General features: G+C 47.2%; 7 protein-coding genes across 8 annotated transcripts; 3 read left to right on the top strand and 4 right to left on the bottom strand.

Moving 5' to 3' along the window:
• Positions 1-170: 170 nt before the first annotated feature.
• BDCG_01082 (uncharacterized protein) lies at positions 171-1,436 on the bottom strand (the record flags this gene model as incomplete). Its single annotated transcript, XM_045416593.1, has 1 exon — positions 171-1,436. One exon carries the CDS (start codon positions 1,434-1,436, stop codon positions 171-173), a length of 1,266 nt encoding a protein of 421 aa, XP_045272286.1.
• A 795-nt stretch (positions 1,437-2,231) lies between these two features.
• On the bottom strand, positions 2,232-2,438 carry BDCG_16272 (uncharacterized protein; the record flags this gene model as incomplete). Its single annotated transcript, XM_045425521.1, has 1 exon — positions 2,232-2,438. One exon carries the CDS (start codon positions 2,436-2,438, stop codon positions 2,232-2,234), a length of 207 nt encoding a protein of 68 aa, XP_045279429.1.
• A 1,185-nt stretch (positions 2,439-3,623) lies between these two features.
• BDCG_01081 (uncharacterized protein) lies at positions 3,624-5,333 on the bottom strand (the record flags this gene model as incomplete). Its single annotated transcript, XM_045416592.1, has 6 exons — positions 3,624-3,992; positions 4,072-4,479; positions 4,578-4,795; positions 4,860-4,865; positions 5,000-5,073; positions 5,176-5,333. 6 exons carry the CDS (start codon positions 5,331-5,333, stop codon positions 3,624-3,626), a joined length of 1,233 nt encoding a protein of 410 aa, XP_045272285.1.
• A 2,384-nt stretch (positions 5,334-7,717) lies between these two features.
• BDCG_01080 (uncharacterized protein) lies at positions 7,718-8,046 on the top strand (the record flags this gene model as incomplete). The annotated part of the gene is made up of 2 exons (XM_045416591.1): positions 7,718-7,803; positions 7,827-8,046. 2 exons carry the CDS (start codon positions 7,718-7,720, stop codon positions 8,044-8,046), a joined length of 306 nt encoding a protein of 101 aa, XP_045272284.1.
• Positions 8,047-9,167: 1,121 nt separating this feature from the next.
• Positions 9,168-11,306, top strand: BDCG_01079 (UDP-galactopyranose mutase; the record flags this gene model as incomplete). The annotated part of the gene is made up of 6 exons (XM_045416590.1): positions 9,168-9,250; positions 9,354-9,423; positions 9,531-9,611; positions 9,728-10,078; positions 10,218-10,643; positions 10,719-11,306. The coding sequence occupies 6 exons, from the start codon at positions 9,168-9,170 to the stop codon at positions 11,304-11,306; spliced, it is 1,599 nt and encodes a 532-aa protein (XP_045272283.1).
• Positions 11,290-15,000, bottom strand: BDCG_01078. 2 transcript variants are annotated; one of them, XM_045416588.1, is made up of 3 exons: positions 13,413-15,000; positions 12,726-13,168; positions 11,290-12,632 (listed from the first exon to the last, which is right to left on the bottom strand). In XM_045416588.1, exons 1-3 carry the CDS (start codon positions 14,410-14,412, stop codon positions 12,384-12,386), a joined length of 1,692 nt encoding a protein of 563 aa, XP_045279427.1. In that variant the 5' UTR covers positions 14,413-15,000; the 3' UTR covers positions 11,290-12,383. The 2 variants fall into 2 exon arrangements, with proteins under 2 accessions (XP_045279427.1, XP_045279428.1); XM_045416589.1 differs by having other exon boundaries at positions 12,726-13,165.
• BDCG_01077 (AGC/PDK1 protein kinase) lies at positions 14,832-19,338 on the top strand. Its single transcript, XM_045416587.1, has 2 exons — positions 14,832-17,911; positions 17,980-19,338. Exons 1-2 carry the CDS (start codon positions 15,755-15,757, stop codon positions 18,334-18,336), a joined length of 2,514 nt encoding a protein of 837 aa, XP_045272282.1. The 5' UTR covers positions 14,832-15,754; the 3' UTR covers positions 18,337-19,338.
• Positions 19,339-19,351: the final 13 nt, after the last annotated feature.

Here is a 19,351-nt window from a genome sequence, read left to right as displayed (position 1 = left end):
AAGGAGGGTCGGGCCCTCCGCTCATGTTGCGTCTGGTCGTGATGTCGAAAAGGTCGAATGAATATCCCGAAAAGATCCTATGTCGAAGCGAAAAGTCGTCAAAACACATAAAAACGCACCTTACGCGTCATATATAGAGTTTGTATCATTCGTCGTCGTCGTTGTTTATGTCACCAGTTGTCAATATCCATCCCCATCCCCACCTCCATATCCATACCCATACCCATCGCATTTCCAGCTCCATCTCCAACCCCACCACCACCAGCACCGTTAACACACCCAATCAACACCCCTTTATCCTCCATAACCCTCTCCACTCCTGTTTTTATCGACTCTACCGCCGACGCTGCGAAGGAAGCCCTCAAGAGCACTGACCCATCTTCATAACGAATGGGCACCTCGCGCAGATTCCTTATGCAGGAATCCCAATCATTACCCACTAGCCGCGCTTCAGCCAGGTCTTCGCTGAAGAGGTAAAAGCGTGATCCCATCCCATTGGCATCTATATTCGTGTTTGTATTTGGAACCGAAGAAGATGAAGATGAAGAAGCTGGAACCCGCCCTGCAACCAGAAACGCCCCGACCCCACGATGTCTGAGCAGAATTTCCGCCTGGGCAATCCACGCCGCGTAGTGGTTCTGTATATACCGTTCCCAGCCGCGGAGAGCGGCGGCGACGTCTTCGTCGTCTGTGCGGGAGACGCGTTGCCAGCTTATGCCGAGGAGGAGGGTGATGGAGTCGAGTTGTGGCTCTTGTGGGATCAGGGGGTGGGAGGAAGAGAATGAGGAAGAGGCGGGTTGGCGTTTGGGTTGGTGGAGCTGGTAGTTGCTATCGTGGTTTGGTGGTGTTGACGATGAGGTGGATTGAAGCTTGGTTTGGATTGTAGCCATGGTGTTGTCGTCCCAGGTAGATGCTGAGGAGGACGTATCTAAGCGTTGCGATTTGCGGCTACGTAGGTCTGAAGAAGATGATGGATGGTTGGGAGTTCCATCATGGTTGAAGGGGACCATGGCCTCGCCGTATGTTGGATCTACCTCTTCAATTGCAGGGGAAGAAGTGGTCGTGGAGCCGAACCCGCTATCGCGCTGGTCATCATCAATTGAATAGGGGGTGGAAGAGACGTAATCGTCACGCGAGCGTTTACGCGAAGGGTTCATTGTCAGCGGAGTGGAGGACGAGGACGACGGAGAAGCAGGTTTCCAGGTAGGATTTTTGGTGGTGGTGGAAGGACTGGGGGCAGAAGCAGCAGCAACAGCAGAAGAAGAAAGGGATGTAGAGGAGGTTGAGGGTTTTGAATGAGTGGATCCGTTGATGTTCATGGCGGAGGAGAAGAAGGTAGAGCAGGCTGGATCGGTATGGAAGAATTCAGGAGATGACGATGAGGGATAGACGGCAACGGGACCGACTGGGAGGTTGTAGACGAGCGGATGGCCCATTTCAACCAATTTTCCTGGTGTACTTGTGTGTATTTTTTGTAAGGAGGTTATCGGAAGTAATCTGGTTTTGGTTAAAGAAGATTAAAAGAAGAAAGATGTAAGGGGCTTGAAATATCAGTTGAGAGACGAGTGGTAGCAATAGTAGGAGTAGTAGTAGAAGTAGTAGCAAAGATGAAAGCTATAGCAACCTATAGAACAGGGTATAGTCTAGGTCAATATGAAATGAAATAAAAAATCAAGGAAGAAGAAAAAGAAGAAGAAGAAATATGAAGTCGTAACCGAAAGACAAGATTGAGGGCTGGCAGCGTCGTTATGGGATGAGGAGGACAGGGAGTAGTGGGACAACGGGAAGCTGCGAGGAGCTTAGAGGTCGGAGCTATGTCGATCAGGTAGGTAGGGTAGGAGGTGTAGCAGAAGCACTACTGTACGGAGTAGAAGCGGAAGCAAAGGAAGAAGTAAGCAGAAAGAGAGGATGGGACGGGAAGGATATAAGTACACAAACAAGTAAGCGGCCCCTCAGCTGGGGGAGAGGAAGCCAGGTCACATTGAGTGAGAGAGAGAGAGAGAGAGAGAGAGAGTAGGAGGGAGTAACAATGAAGGAAGAAGGAAGGAAGATCGGGAGGGAAGGGAGAAAGAAGAAGCAAGGAAGAGAGAGAGGAAGAAAGAGAGAGAGGAGAGGAGAGGAGAGCGCTGCTTGCTAGCCAACCTTAGCGATGAGACAGCCAGCCAACCAGATCAAACCCTGGCCCAAAAGCGAGCGGCGAGCAGCACGAAAACCACACTAACTAGATCAGGCTAGTCCCTCCACGAGGGCAGAATGGGGCCCAGGTACCGTATCGCCAAGCTACCTCTCATCACATACATTTGCCCGCCAATAGCAAAGTACCTGCCCAGTTCCAGCTTGTCCAGGGTTGGGTGTTGCCCCACTCCCAGCCACTCGCGACGCTCAGGGCTTACTGCGTACTCCGCTCCGTACACTGTTCCATGGATGATGCCTGCCATTGCCTCCGCGATAATTGGTTGGCTGGAAGGGATTTTCCCCCCCGGAGCCTCGTGTCTTGCAGTTCCGCAGTTCCAGCTCTGCTTCTTGGCGGACGGCTACAGCTGGAATTGTACGGTTATCCGGGCTGGACGCCGAGTGAATGCAAACATGACAATTGGTCCGCTCATACAGACTTGTTTGACAAAACTTGTAATATTGGATTTTTTTTCCCACTCCTTTAAAATGTCTAACAGATAACATAAATAACTCAGAAGAAATGAAAATAATTCTTTGAAAAACAATTAAAATCTAAAAAAAAAGGTAAAGGAAAATGAAAAAAGAAGTAAGACAATGAGAAGGGAATTAAGAAAGAAGATAAAAAATGAAATGGAAGATTAGATAAATCTGAAGAAAAAGATGAAGAGGGGGATTAACTTAATACTTTTAAGATAGAACAAGAAGAGAATGAGAAGAAGAGGGAAGAAAACTAGGGAAATTAAGGATAAAATAAGAAGGGAATTAAAGAAAAGAGCAACCAAGACAAAAAGCAAACAAAAAAAGGAAGTCTATTTATATTCATGATATTAATTATGTCTCTCCACCCGCGCCTTCCTGCCACCACCTGCCACCTGTTTGATTGATGATACCATACCATACCATACCATACACCCTGTCATGCCATTTTATGTAACCCATGCCTCCAAACCATTAATAATCTGGCAAACATCCTATTCCATCCCATCGATTGCATAACACGTCGCGTAAAAAACTCGCCTGGGATCGGGGGGGGGGGGGGGGGGTCTTTCCTGCTGCTGCTGCTGCTGCTGCTGTCGATTGCTGTGTATAAAACAACTTTCTGCGCGGTAGTAAATAGGCATGTGGGGTTGAAGTAAAGGCGAGGTTTGCGGTCGAGGTCGATGGGGTTTCCCGTGATGTAAATACCTGGTCTCAAACCATTCGTAGATGAAGACGAGGGGGGAAAATGAATAGAAAAGAAAACAAAGTAACTCCACCCGGCCCATAATCGTCCCCATCTCTTTTCAACTTCCAATGGGATTCAATCCACCTGTCCATTTCGATTCTTCCCAAACAACACAGCCTGGCCCACACTCCAACAATTGACTCCTGAAAAGGAACAAAAGTAAACGACACAATATGGCACACAATACCCCCGCACCCATATTAACACGTCTATGTATGTATCCTTAGGCATTAGGCGACCCATCAGCCAGACTAGCCCCACCCGAAATCATCCCCTGAACCAACCCTCTCGGTGACCCCATCACAACTAGCAATAACACTACAAACAAAAAGCTGCCTGCGATAACAATCAACCTGCGCTGGATGGGGTTTGCGCTGCCATATTCCGCCCATGTGCGATTGGCGTGGCTGGCGTATTCCTTGAATTTGTCTGCCCCGAGTTTGTAGTAGACCATGCCGCCGAGGGCGATGCTGTAGCCGAAGAGTTGGAGGGGGGTGACGGGGGTCTTCCAGTACGCAGCCGAGATGCTGACGAGTAGGACATCCTTTAGGACACCGCAGAGGGTGAGGACAAGGGAGGAGGTTCTGCCGATCTGTTTTAGGTTTTAGGTGGTTAGTTTAATACATTTTTCAAGAGAGAAGGTTGATGGGGAGATAGGGAAAAGTACGTACCAAGAACACGACAGAGACGTTGAGGAGGAATGCAACCATGGCATTCATGATTAGCGTAATGATACCAGCTCTATAGATATTATCCATAGACACATCTGGCGCTTCCAGGAAGAGTGAGACGATTCCATTCATGACCGCGCAAATGGGGGCGAAGTAGTAAAGCGAGACAAGGGGATCCATCTTAAACTCCGACGAGCTGAGTAGACGCTGGACCATGACGAGACGGATGGCCTCGAAGATTAGGCCGGCAATCTGATAGATGAAGCCGACCATGACGAATTGGATTTCTCCGAATGTGGCGATGACGACACCAATAACGATGAAGGAGACGTTGAAGAGGACTTTCATGTTTGGCGGCGCAACACCCAATGCCCAGGTAGCGAGGAGGGTTACGACGGGGGTGGTTGCCTTTTGGATTTCACGTAAGTATATTAGAATTAAGAGCTTGATACAAACCCTGGCGCGAAGGGTTCTAAACGGGGGGTTTGCGTGGGAGGCCTTCCTACCTTGAGCATTTGGATAAAGGCCACGCTAAGATACATATAGGTCTTGTTACCACAGATCAAGCTCAAGCTGAAGAAGAAGCCGATTGGCACAATGGCGCGCAGGTACACTCTTCCAGTCATCTTGACCTTCTTGCGACCGTCGAGTAAGGTGGTGGTCCGTGCCAGGATCTGGGTCATCAGGGAAGCGAAAGCCATATGCCATGTTGTGAGAATGACCGCTGCCGCATTGTGAGATAATGGTTCCACCATGTAATTTTTCTTGGGCCGGTTAGGAATACATACGGAATGCTAGTATCGATAGAAAGAATAAATTAGTCTTATCGTTCAGTTTTGGTATTCAAGATATCTAAATCTAGAGGGAACGAGGAGTTTGCGGAATGGAATGTAAAGCATATGTCAAAAGGCGGGTGAATAAAACTCACGGAAAATGTTTTCTTTTGAATCAAGGAGTTTCTTGTTGAAGAGGATAACACTTGAGCTCAACGTAATCCACGTACTATAAATTGCCAATAGAGCGAAACAGTCAGCTTCATTGAAACCAATCCAAGAGTTATTAAGACAGGAAAGGCGAGAATAAAAACAAGAGAGTTCATCTCACATCACATAGAAAGCGGGATGGAACCCAGCCTGGGGCTCAGGGGTTGTCGCGAGATTGGAGACAGGCAGGACGGGACCAGAAGAGGACGAGGTCATCGAGGAATCGACTGAAGACTGCTCGCCTGACGTCCTCACTTTCTTCTCCCCTTCAGCACTCATGGCGATGGCGGTAGAGGTACGACGGACCTGGTCTGAGAGGAACCGTTGGAAGTCGAACGGTCGCGACCGGTAGAGGGGACTCTGACCAAACACGTTGGATGCCAGTTGGATGGTGTGTGGGATGGCGACAACGGGGGGAGGAGGTTAAGGAGGAGGAGGATAATGAAAGTGGGTAGAGCAAAAAAAGAAGGACAAGAAAAGAAGAAGCTATGAAAAGAGAATGGTTAGTTAATGGCAAGTTCAACAAGAGAGAAAAAAAAATATAAAAAAAAATAGGTCCAGAGGGAAGGGAGGCCAGTCAGTCAGTCAGTTCCAGGAGTCGAGGATCAGGCAGGCGTAGGATTGGCCTGGGTTGGTTGGTCTCTTGATTGTCTGATTGCTGATTGTCTTGGCCCACTTGGTTACTTCCGATGAAATACGGACATACATTACTATATTTAAGGGGGGGCCAAAAAACACAACTGGTTTAGGGAGGAGAGAAAGCAGGGCAGCAGAGGGACACGAAGCTCAAGCTCAGTTAATAATAATCATGAAGAGTGAAGAGCGAAATAGGAGGGGAAAAAATATTATGGATCGATGGAGAAGCCAGAAAAGTACCTGGGTCTCTCTCTTCACGATGCATGGAATCTACTATACTAAATCTATCCCCCGTCGTCAAAACTTCTTTTTGTACGTTCTCTCTATCTTTTTGACTGGCGTACGGAGCAGAATGAGATGAACGAGGGAGATGTAATGTACTCACTCCAGCAAAAGAATCAGCGCTGGAAAAAAGAGAGGAGCTTGTTTCAAGAGGCACATTCGTTTGAGATATTCATAGCATTCATGGATCCATCCTGGAGAAGAATGATATTCCAGAAAACCGAAGGATGTTTCAACAGGGCCTCCCCCCGACTCCCCATGCCTGCCGTCCCCCATCCCATCCCTGTGTTACCGCCAGGGGAGTACGAAGTACCTAACCGCCTTGGCCATAGCTACCAAAACTCAATGGTTAGTTAACGACAGCTCTTCCAACCTTGAGAATGCGCTGCGAAAGTGTTTCCAAAATTATTATTGAAGGCGAGTTTGAATAACGAAACACAGTCCATGAACTCCCTAGTTAATCTGAATTGAATATTGTAGGTCTAGAGTTTCCCCAGTCAAAGGGTCATGAACACGGCTTTCTCTCTCTTTTTCAGTGAATGAAATCATCATAAATAAATACAGCAATTGAACAAGTGTCATCATGGGGATCGGCCAAGCTGTCTGTCGCAGGCTCCCAGGCTCGCAGGCTCCCAGGCTCCCAGGTTGTGACTTCACTCGGCACTCGCTCGCAGTGGGGGGAGAGAAGCCCTGAGCCAGAATTAATATGCACCAATTAACAATTATCCGTGCAATGCAGATCCTCCGGCTTGGCTGTTCATGTTCCTTATTGCTTATTGCCACAAGATTGGACATTGATTGGGATAGCAAGCTGCATATAGTACGGAGTACAGAATACATAAATGCCTCTAAAGTACTCAAGATTGACAACGGAAAAGCTCTTCTACCAAGGTGTGCCGTGCCATGTTTCAAGATAGTTGACCTCTATGCCTGACATATCTATATGGCCCTGTGCCTGGGAACTCTGGGATCTTAGACACACGGGGGGGATTGTTAAGTTACCCACAATGAAGAAGCTCAATCGATGAGCCAACAACCCTGGAAAATCGTCGAGGAAGATCAGCCCTCTCTTGCGTAAGCATGTTAGATGTCGTGCAGCATTTCATACCAAGCACGATACTTGGAAGCCGCCGGCACCACGCTGCACGCCCATAAAAAAGAGGGAACCATCAAGTACGGGCGGGACATACATAGTGATGATGATAAGACACGTCCACATCCACACGCACACCCCTCCCAATCTGATCTACGCTGCGTATGTTGCGGCATTGTTCAGTGGACCTGTGTATCCTCCAATACATCTGGCTCCGCATCCCCATAGAAAAAAGCCCATGGCTGATCGCAATATTTAGGGTTTGACGCCGTCCTGGAAACTGTCTGTGCTGCTGTGTTCCCGTTTCCGATATGAGTAACCAAGGTTTGTCGTCATAGCTCGTTTCAGAATAAAAAAAGCTTTTCGGACCCATATATATGTGTGTGTATATATATATATATATATATATATAAAAGGAAAGAAAATGTAATGTAATGTACATACATGTAATGTACATGTACAGTACAATAATCAACTCATGGGGCCATGAGACCACGGATGGATAAAAAGGTACGCGGCTGCGGGATGATGGGGAAAAGATAACCTTCCATAAAAGATCCACACTGTTCTTCATCCTCAATGCACAACGGTTTTAAACATTCGCCTTCTCCTCAAAACTGAAAACAGGGGCAGGGACTCCACGAAGACAAAAATGCAGACAGAGTTCTGGCGGGACCGCCAGAATGGGGAGGAGGGAGGAAAACCCCTGGACCCGTTGGACATGGCCGTGGCTGCTAGGTACCTCACACCATCTGCCGTAGAGGAATATCCCACAAGCCGCCATGGATGTATGTCCCTGACCCTGACGCTGAGCAGGGCTCATGGCCCACGGCCCGACGGCCAATATTCACCATACCATTGCAGGTGGCGATCATTTATGGAGCGCAGTTTTCCCAACAGTCTGCAAACCAGGTGCTGCAGGGCCACTCGGCGGGTGGTGATGGTGATGACGATGATGAGACGATGATGAGATGGTGTTGATGACGACGATGATGATGATGATGATGATGATGATGATGATTAAGAAGATGATGAATATTTTGAACTCTCGTGTTACTGTCTGCAGGTTGCTTTGATCATCGCGTTAAAGATCTCCTCCATCTGCCATAGCCTATGTAACCGACGATTCTCCATAGACTGTGTATGATATATGGGATTGGATGAATTTGCATAAGTTGATGTGGCAACTATTGTGATCGTTCAAGCAAGGGGAGGAGGATGTGCCAATACAACTAACTATTTGTACGGAAGCAAAAGTGAAGATATGCTGCTCTTTGCTTGTGTTGCTAGGCTCTCTCTCTCTCTCTCTCTCTTTTTTTTTCCCCCTTGACCCCATTGATTCTCTCATTCATTGGAATTCATTGGATGCTGAATGAATGTCCACAAGAGCAGGCGAGTAACAATTCGCCGGGGAGGATAATGGTTGTAGAAAGCTGTATTGAACTTGATATACTCCGTACACAGGATGTATTGGTTCAGAAATGTCCAACTTGAGTCTTTTTCGGCCAGGATGCACCAGGTTTTGAGTGAAAAGTATCTCCCAAGCACAAGCACCTATGAAATGTATTTTCCCCCAAGAAGGGCTGATTGTGGTCAATAAGAAGCAGCAAGCGGTCTCTGAAAATCATGGATATCTAGATCGCCCTACGCTGCGTACAAACACAGTCCCGAGTCATCTTTTGCCCATTTTAAGGTTTTAAATACTTCTAAATATCCGCGCTAGCACGATGCTTCCTCGCTCGAATCTCGTCGCCAGCGCATACACCACACCACCACACACCACACCACGGGCCATGATCCTTCGCCCGTTTCCCTTTCCCTGTCGTTAAGTTAGTAGTTATTATTGTTTCTCTTGTTACTTAATTGTCCGCTCTCATTGCCCGGCTGCGTGTTGTTCTTTTTCACCACATTAAAATACATTATTATACGCGCGTTCCCTCCCCTCCCCTCCTCCCTCCTTCGCTTTCCCCCCCGTTCCACCCCCCCACCAGTTCCCCCCCAGCTATTTTGCATACAGCTACAAGACAGACCGCCCTTGACAAGAACAACACTTACAACAACTCCAGATACTCCCCCCCTATTTTTTTTTCTTCTGTATTTTCATGCTCAGTCTCGCTCGCAAAACTCTGCAGCGCGTGCCCAGCTTCCAGGATATTTTACAAGGCAGAATGACACACCCAGATATGTATGTGCGCATTTGGCTCTTCCCCCCTTATCCTCTCTCTCTCTCTCTCTCTCTCTCTTTTCTCTTTTAGTTTTTTTTCAATCACTAACCGGCTGCCATATAGCTCAGTCGATGTCCTGGTCATCGGGGCTGGTCCCACTGGTTTAGGTGCTGCGAAGCGCCTCAATCAGATTGTACGAGCGTCCCCTCACCTTAAAACCCTTCCTAGACATTGAGATATTTCTATAGAGATATATATATGCTTCAATTTTGCTAACACACCTGTGTTCCTGAAAAATAGGATGGACCATCTTGGATGATTGTGGATTCCAATGAGACCCCTGGCGGTCTGGCCTCTACAGATGTTACCCCGGAGGGATTCGTGAGTTTCATACCTTTCTTCAGCAAATTTAACCCCCCCCCCCCCCCGTCTTCAATTGACTACACTTCCATTTTTAATAAGTAAGGCATGCTAATTATCCTCAAATCAACAAACAGCTATATGATGTTGGCGGCCACGTCATCTTTTCCCACTACAAATACTTCGACGATTGCATTGACGAGGCCCTGCCCAACGAGGACGACTGGTACACTCACCAGCGCATCTCGTATGTCCGCTGCAAGGGCCTCTGGGTCCCCTACCCGTTCCAAAATAACATCTCCATGCTTCCCAAGGAGGACCAGGTCAAATGCTTGGATGGTATGATCGACGCCGCCCTTGAGGCCCGCGTTGCCAACACAAAGCCCAAAGACTTCGATGAGTGGATTCTCCGCATGATGGGGAGTGGAATTGCAGATTTATTTATGCGCCCTTATAATTTTAAGGTCTGGGCTGTGCCTACGACTAAGGTATGTGAAAAAAAATATATTCCCCAATTTTTTTTTCTTTTTTTTAAATATATATATATACTTTTCATTTTTGTATTTTTTTTTGCAGTTTTGATCAATAACGAGGCATCCCGCTGACTCTACCTGCTACTACTATTAGATGCAATGTGCCTGGCTTGGCGAGCGCGTCGCAGCGCCCAATCTCAAGGCTGTGACCAGAAACGTCGTCCTACAAAAGACCGCCGGTAACTGGGGTCCCAATGCGACTTTCCGCTTCCCCGCCCGTGATGGTACCGGTGGAATCTGGATTGCCGTCGCAAACACTCTGCCCAAGGAGAAAACTCGATTCGGCGAGCACGCCAAGGTCACCCAGGTCAATGCTGGCAATAAGACCGTTGTGCTTGCCGATGGCACTACGGTCGGCTACCAGAAGCTCATCTCTACCATGCAGGTGGACACCCTTGTCGAGCAGATGGGGGATAAGGAGTTGGTCGATCTGAGCAAGGACCTCTTCTACTCCTCCACCCACGTCATTGGTGTTGGTATCCGTGGTGAACGACCGGAGAGAATCGGCGACAAGTGCTGGGTATGTCACCGTCCTCCCCCTTGTACATCTATCTCCTACATTAAAAAATAAAAATACTAACTTCCAACCCTCCAGCTCTACTTCCCCGAAGACAACTGCCCCTTCTACCGCGCCACAATCTTCTCCAACTACTCCCCCAACAACCAGCCATCCGCCGACAAAAAGCTGCCTACCCAACAACTCGCCAACGGCTCCAAACCCTCCAAACCTTCCCCACAGCCAGGTCCATACTGGTCCATAATGCTCGAAGTCTCCGAATCCTCCCTCAAACCCGTCAACGCCGCCACCATCCTCGCCGACTCCATCCAAGGCCTCATCAACACCGAAATGCTCAACCCCACCGACGAAATCGTCTCCACCTACCACCGCCGCTTCGACCACGGCTACCCCACCCCGTCCCTCGAGCGCGAAGGCGTCCTCACCCAGCTCCTGCCGCGCCTGCAGGCGCAGGATATCTGGTCGCGCGGCCGCTTCGGCAGCTGGCGGTACGAGGTCGGCAACCAGGACCACTCGTTTATGCTCGGCGTCGAGGCTGTGGATAATATTGTCAATGGCGCTGTGGAGCTGACGTTGAATTATCCGGATTTTGTCAATGGGCGGCAGAATGGGGAGCGGAGGCTTGTTGATGGGGCGCAGGTGTTTGGGAGGGAGAAGAAAAACTAGATTTCCTTTTTACTGTTTTTACTGTTTTTTTTTTTTCTTTTTTCTTTTTTCTTTGTACCCTTTGCAGAAGTGTAAAAAGGACTACGTAGGTGTTTTAGAAGGTTGGGGGTGGTGGTGTTTAATAATATAAATTAGAATGAGGGCCCGGAGAAAGAAGTGAGGATAAACAAATAAAAGAAGAAAGAAGAAAGAAGAGAGAAGAGACATCTTTAGATATCGTAGATATACATACATATATGGGAGATTTGGCCTTGGGGGGTTACAGTACATGTGGTGTGTGTGGTGTGACAAGGCTTTTTTTTGTTTTGTTTTCCCCTTTTTGTTCTTCCTTCAAAATAATAACCAAAAGCCATGAGCTACCATATGCTCTTGCTGGCATAATAATGACATTGCGAGCAGATCTCTTTCCAAAGACACAAGAACACTCTACTTGATATGAAACTTGATGCGCTAACTAGCCAGGTATGGTATCATCAGCTCGTTGATATTGATTTCACATTTAACAACAGCAATAACAAGAAAAATGAGAAAGAAAGGAATAGAAAAAAATAGAAAAAAATACAAGTGAGAAGATAAGAAGAAGCTAAAAGAATGACAGCAGTAATAATATAAGGTCTCGAGCAAGAGCCAAAGAAGTCATGAATCATAATTCCATAAATCATGAAAAAAACATGCGCTGAAAAATATAACTGCAAATGCATACCACCATAACAGCCAACTATTTAGTTAATCAACCTAAGCACAAATGAATTCTGCTCCTCAATAAAATTGAACAAGAAGAAGCCTCACAAAGAAAAATAGCACCATACAACCACTGCAGAAGGAACAGAAGGGGAGAAAAAAGGAAAGGAAAAGAGAAAAGAAACCTGTGAGAGAATTCCGAAGCCATTCTGATAACTACACCTTCCTCGAGAAAATTTCTTCCATCACTGACCTCATGCCTAAAACAAATGTACATGTCATACATGTACAATGCAAAAGAGGCTCACGTTTTGAAATGTGAAAATTAAACGTAACAATGACCTTCTGAATTGAGCCGTCTAACCTTCATTGTCCATCAGTGTAATGGCATAGTGATCACATATTATTAGGGCCTCCTCCAGGGTGGCTAGTAGGATCAGGAGCCCAGTTGAATTGCTGAATTCGCCAGCGCACACCCAGAGGCATCTGGAATGATCCCGCAGGCAGCCGACTTGTCACAGGCTCACTAGCACTGTTATCGTGCACCTGTTGGCCTGCTTGCTGGACTAAGTATCCGTGCCCTGTTGGATATGCTGAATTTGTGGTTGGTTCAGTATATTGTTGCTGCTGTTCCTGGTTCAAAGCCTATAAGCTCGTGATCATTTAGTTAAACAGCTTCTCGGAAGCCATATTAAACAAACCTGCAAAAAGGATTACATCGATAAATCATAGACTGACCGGACTTGGTGGAATAGGGTTCCTGACAATGCCGCCCAAGGGTACATGATAGTAATTTATGCCTGTATGACGGAGTGGGATTGCAGGCTGCGGCTGGTTCGCTGGAGTCAATACTGGGTATGTGGGAGTCATTGGCTGCAGGGTCAACCAAGGCAATGTAAAGAACGTATAGGATTGTGGTACTTGCGGCAGCCCAATCGCTTCCTGGGAAATTCTCTCGATTTGAGGGATTTGGTCTGCAAAAGCTTTTGGTGCAATAAGAAGGATTCGGCCCGTGCGGGTAACAATGCTTGAGGATGCAATTGGATAACCTTGAGTCGGGTTCCTGGAAGTTGATACGGTGCTGACACCCTCCACACTAGATGCCGGTGTCGCAGGGGATTGATCTGGGCTCGACGATCCGCTTTGGGAGGCCTGGGATGATGCTACCTCTTCAGGAGCTACTTGAGGCAACATATTAGCGTCAAAGTTGCGGCCCATTTTGATTGAAGTAGCTAAATACTTCGATACAAATTGGTAATGTTGAATGAGTATTTATTTGGGTACAACGTATATGGTAATCAAACAAAGAAAGATCCCAATTATGGAATTCATGAAACGTGAAAAGTTGTGTAAGGAAAAAGAATCTTCGAGGGCTTCTGTGGACAAGAAAAGATATTTATACCAGAAACCAAGCGGCTTACCTACCAATTGAATCAAATCCGTAGCAAGAGAGTGAAGTTATTGCAGAAGCGTAGCTGTTGTCAGGTACCCCCTTCGGGCAATGCCACTGACATTGAAAGCAGTTGACATTCGAAACTTTCTTAACAGTTCGACTGTTGTCACTGCCACAATTGGCATCGCTGGTGGCAGGGGACTGGCCAAAGTGATTAAAAAATGGATCGATTCCGTAGAGGCTTGTTGTAAGCTCCCGGTTGCTGCCAGGGTTGGATGAGGTAAAGCCATCCTGACTTTCACTTTCCAAATCGGTATCCTGAGAGTGTGAAAGTGAAGGTGTAGATGCTATAGATTGGAAGTACGGGGAGCTGCAGCGCGCGGACCTTGGCGGAATTGGACCCGTAATAGCACATCCCAGAACTGGAAATGCTTTGTTCGACTCTTCTGAACATAGAAAAATATCTGAATAAAGAGCATGACACTTTAGCGGAGGAAATCCTGGCGGTATTAGAAATGATGCCATTGGCTTCATTGGGTAGAACGGAGTCGTTGAAAAGTCATCTCCCCGCTCCTGGCACAAGTTTCCACCAACAGGCCCAGAAGACGAAGCAAACGGACCAAGCCATATGGATGGTGAAAGGAATGAGGTAAAGCTCAGCGTTATTGTTTCCAATTGCTCAGCCAGACGAGTATCATCAGTCCCGGAGGGCGGAGCCTCTTGGTGGCCAGGAGATAGCTGATGGTGTGTCTCTTCGGATGAGGTCTTTCGTTTACCCTTACCACTACTGAGGCTGGGAGAGCTGTCACAATCATCAGGGCCACAATCTGTAAACTCCTCGAAGCTACTGGAATCAAGGGCAAGAAGAGGAGAATCCATGGGCGCCGCTTCTGATGAGGACTGACGCTGTCGATGTGGTGATACATGTAGATCTCCACCTCTTTCGAGAATTCGAGCAACCAGAATCCTCTGGACACTTGAATAGATCTCGTCGTCCGAGGGGACAATGTGAGTTGGACGTAGTCGAAACATGGTTACAACAAGCCATGCACAATGCTGTTATGATCCAAAGCAAGGAATATAAAGAGGCACAGGAGAGCACATGGGATTCAGCAGCGACAGCAATGGATTTGTTAAAAAAGAAATACCCCGACCAAGAAGGGTATAGAAAAGAAGGGAAAGAAGCCATGTCAACAAAGAACATGGTGTTGTTACTGCTACTTCCCTTCATATTAATTAGATTGTCGTTATCATAATGGATGGATTGGATTTGCGTCCCCATTCTCTGCGGCAGGCGCAGGGCGATCCCCGATAGGGCTGAAGTTCAGCACGCACAAGCGCACAAGGTAAGCATAGTGAAAGAAACAAGCCAAGGGCGAGACACCCTTGGTAGCCTTGGGAGTCCACCACCTGGCATGGCTTGGAACGACTGCTATATATAGCAATTCCTGCTTGGATTTGTTTCGTTCCAGAAGAATGTGTCCCAATAGCGTTCGGAGAGAATGTATGTTCTGTATGATTGAGGTCAGTTCTCTTGCTGTATGCAGATCTAAGACAAGCCGATAGAGTCGAGGTGCCAATATCCAGTGTGTGCACTGCGTGTACTTATAGGTATATCCCATCTGTTGCTGGAAGAGAGTATACGTGTATCAAATCTCCTGCTGAATCTCCATTCTGCCATCAGCATGGATGCCAAGACGAACCTGTGACAGAAACAGAGAACGGTTTTAATACGGTATGTAGATTACAAAATTTGAAATCCGGGGTAATTTTAGAGCAAACGGACAGCCAAGTGGGCGTGCTATACCGTACGGTCTTGTCACATAGATTACCATGTCACCACTGATCTTGTATTTGATACACATATCTTGGTTGGGCTAGGTACCGCTGCCATCAGCGCTGTTCTCCTCACCCAACGACCGCCGCCAAACCTCCAAGAAGAAGAACCCAATATCTCACTCACACATAACCATCAATCAATCCTCGCTTCCGAGTCCTTCAGCTCAACCTCAACCCCGTCTCCCTTGTCTCCCGTTGCAATTTTCTCGCCCTCTGTCTCTGCACTCCGCGGAATTGCCTTCTTTGGAACACGACTTCTCTTCCTCCCCTGGGTCTGCTGCTGGACTGCACTCCAGGATTGTCTTTCTCTGGCTGTATCGTGCACCTGTCATGCCTTATAGGTCGTTCCAACAACCGGCGTAGTCTCTATTTTGTGAGACCACTCATCTGGTTAATTATTCCGCACTTTCGTCTATCCTCCCGGTGTTTGCCAGCCCCTTGTTTCACTTGACTGCCACGTCTCTCTCCCCACTCGTTTTCGCACCCTTCTCTATCCTACACCACGGAACTCCTCTTGCCCATATCCCTCCTTGCCATGGATGGGGATCTAAGCCTATCGCAGTCCTTTGGGGGCCTGCGGATTGCAAACCCAGACGACTCCTCGGCCCAGGCGGTAGACAAGGCTCCAGCATCTCCATCAACACTTCCTCCCCGAACGGATTCGCCTGCCATGGTCGATGAACGAGTTCCCCCTCAACCTGAAATCAACGCCCATTCATCCTCTAGAACCCAAGACTCTTCCCCTCATATCCAAAATAACAGATTATCGGTTGGTTATGGATATCAGAACCCCCCGGCCCCACAGCAGCCGCAGCACCAGTATCCCCAATATGCTGCAGCCGCTTCTCAAACCTCAACCTCCCCTGGCCCCCAAAATCCTGGACGTCCACTGTCGGTATACTATACACAACCCTTGACCAATGGGTCGTCTTCAAATCTGGCTGCTAGGGAAGGATATCGACTCCGTACAGAGTCCTCTGCCTCATCCGCCTCTGACAGTCAATCACGATCGGATTCTCGTGGTGGATCCGCAGCTCTGCAAGCAGGAGTCCCAGTACACGACAATAGCCATTCCGATAGATCCTACAAACAGACACAATTTCATAGCGGGAGCGCCCCACTGCCACCCAGGGGGAGCTCTCGAGCAACACATAACAATGGAGCTTCCCCGCTCTCCGGTTCTCCGTATGGCTTCGAGATTGTCGGGCTATCCAGCAGTGAAGAATGGCAGGAGCGTGGAGCGGCTGTTGGTGTACGGCAAGAAATCGACGCGAATGGCAAATCCGTTTCGAGATTGGTGAAGAAAGGCGTTAGAGACTTTTCCTTCGGCCGCACGCTTGGTGAGGGATCATACAGTACAGTAGTTGCAGCCACTGATCGCCAAACCTTAAAAGAATACGCCATAAAGATACTTGACAAACGGCATATCATCAAGGAAAAGAAAGTGAAGTATGTTAACATCGAGAAGGATACATTAAACAGATTGACCGACCATCCCGGTGTTGTTCGATTATACTATACATTTCAGGATGAACGATCTCTATATTTTGTCCTTGACCTTGCGAGCGGAGGAGAGCTATTAGGGGTGTTGAAACGGATGTCGTCGTTCGATGAAGAATGCACTAGATTCTACGGGGCGCAGATTCTTGATACCATTGACTACATGCACAAACGTGGGGTTATCCATCGAGATCTTAAACCGGAAAACGTACTACTTGACAGCCAGATGCATGTGAAGATCACCGACTTTGGCACGGCTAAAATATTGGATCGTTCCAAGAGACAGGAGGAAAAGTCGAGTGGTATGCCACAGATGGACACTGATGGCCCTACCCAGGATCGGGCCAATTCCTTCGTAGGAACTGCAGAGTATGTCAGTCCAGAACTCCTCACAGACAAGAGTGCCTACAAGGCAAGTGATTTGTGGGCCTTTGGATGTATCATCTACCAATTATTAGCCGGACGACCTCCGTTCAAAGCTGCGAATGAATATCAAACATTCCAAAAAATTGTTGGCCTCGAGTATGAGTTCCCTCCAGGATTCCCGGCAGTTGCTCGAGATTTAGTTGAACGGCTCCTTGTGCTTGACCCGTCTAGGCGCTTGCAAATCGAACACATCAAAAACCATGAATTTTTCGACGGCATCGTTTGGGGTCGTGGCCTTTGGAAACAAAAAGCACCACGTTTAAAGCCATACGTTCCGCCACCACCAGAGCCAATCAAACTAAACGGTACCAGTAAGGACGACAGTTTCCCCCCAAACATCACAATTAAGGGCGTTGGATCTTCTGGTAACCCAGGAAACGCAAGGCCATATCCACGCCTTGTTACTGATCTCCCACCTCCTTCGCAACTTGATATTGAGTGGTCTCCCGTTTTGACTCGCACAAACGAACGTATATTGAAAATGGGCAATTTGGTTGTTTTGTCTGCGCCTGCTCCTCACAATGGACACGGAAAAGGTGGACATGGCGACGGTGATGCCCCCAAGAAGTTTTCTCGATTTTTCGGAGGGAACACGACTAAGAAGCGTCAGCGATTAGTTATGGTAACCTCTGCTGGCCGCGTCATTATCGTGCCCGCTGGTGGAGAGGAAAAGAAGGCAAAAATGGATATCTCTCTCCTAGCGCCAGGCGCACAATATCGATGCACCACGGATGTAAAAGGCTATTCATCATGGGTAGTAGATACGGTAAGAACAACCTCCCCGGTTAGTTATAGCTTGATCGTTTGTTAATTTGATTTTTCTACTTTTTACAGCGCGACAAACACTATGTTTTTGAAGACTCGAAACCATTCTCTTCGGATGTTGCAGCATCTGCTCTTTCTACACAAGAATGGATAGATACGTTAGATCTTGCCAAAGAGATGGCGGCATTCCAAGCGTCGAATAGTTCCTATGGCGATGATACGTTGAGGGACCTATCGTCTGGTGTTTCGAGCCATGCAAACACCATTGATCGTTCCGATGATTTCTCCGCCAATTCCAACGCGCCACAAGCAAGTGGACGAGCCATGCTTGTCAAGCATCATGCCGCAGGTGATTCGGAATCCGTGAAGGGGAAGAAACGATTCAGTCGACGCCACTCAAAGAACGGATTGTCTGCTGTTTTCTGACACTCGTTTTTGAACGGAAGATAGAACCCCCCAAAAAGAGACAAGGAAGAAAAGGAAGAGCGTCCTTAGTTTCATATTCTTTGGCCTTTTCCGATTAAACATACAATACCCCCACCATATTTCCCTATTGCACAGCGTTCTAAGTCTCACATATTTATCTGCCGCTTCTTCATTTAGTTCTCTTTTTCCAGCCGTGTCTTCTTCCGTTCACCACCATTCATACTTTCAGGCATTTGACAGCGTATACAGCTCACACCCGCCTCGTTTATATACTTTTCTCTTCGCTCTTTCTCTTAACTTCTCATATCTTTCTTGTCTGACTCAAATCTGGTTTAGCTCTGCCCCTCCTTTTCTTCTTCTTCTACTCTTTTTTAATTCATGACCCCCCCTTTTTTTTCACTTCTCATACCGTTCTAGCGACGATTCATGACATCTCTTTACACGCTTCCGCCCAGATTCCACCTTGGGTACTTTGAAGTTTTCGCGAAGCGTTTTAGTGTGTGGGGCGTTTTCGAATTATCCAATATACTTTCTCCCCTCCCCTTCACCCTACTTTTATATAATTTCCTATTACCCAGTTTGCATTTTTGGCTGGAAAGATATCGTTTACATTTTCTCCAAGTGAAGTTTCCATGAAGTGAATTATACATATCGTACCATATTGGTCTCTCTTCTCTTCACTTCTCTTTGATTGCTCGTCATTTTTTCTTTTACTTTCCCTTAATTTCACCGGTGTGCGCGTTTTGTATGTTACTCCCAGAGCATTCCTACTTTTAGAGAATGATTATAAGCACTTTAGCTGCTTGTTTTCGGTTTTTGTTTGATTTTCTCTATTTTATCCCACCTATTTTTTTGGCCCCCCCTACCATTGTTTTTAATGCACATGATACACTCTAGCTGATATTTGATGTCGGTCTATTTTATATATTCTATCTTCATTTCATTTCACGTCTGGTGAGATTCCTGCCGGGAAAATTGGACCTGACTAGGCTTGGATTTTTTTTTTTTTTTTTTT

Source organism: Blastomyces dermatitidis, assembly GCF_000003525.1.
Source record: "Blastomyces dermatitidis ER-3 genomic scaffold supercont1.1, whole genome shotgun sequence".
Taxonomy (NCBI): Eukaryota; Fungi; Ascomycota; class Eurotiomycetes; order Onygenales; family Ajellomycetaceae; genus Blastomyces; species Blastomyces dermatitidis.
The sequence above is the reverse complement of the archived record's forward strand: the minus strand, read 5'-3'. Positions and strand labels throughout refer to the sequence as shown.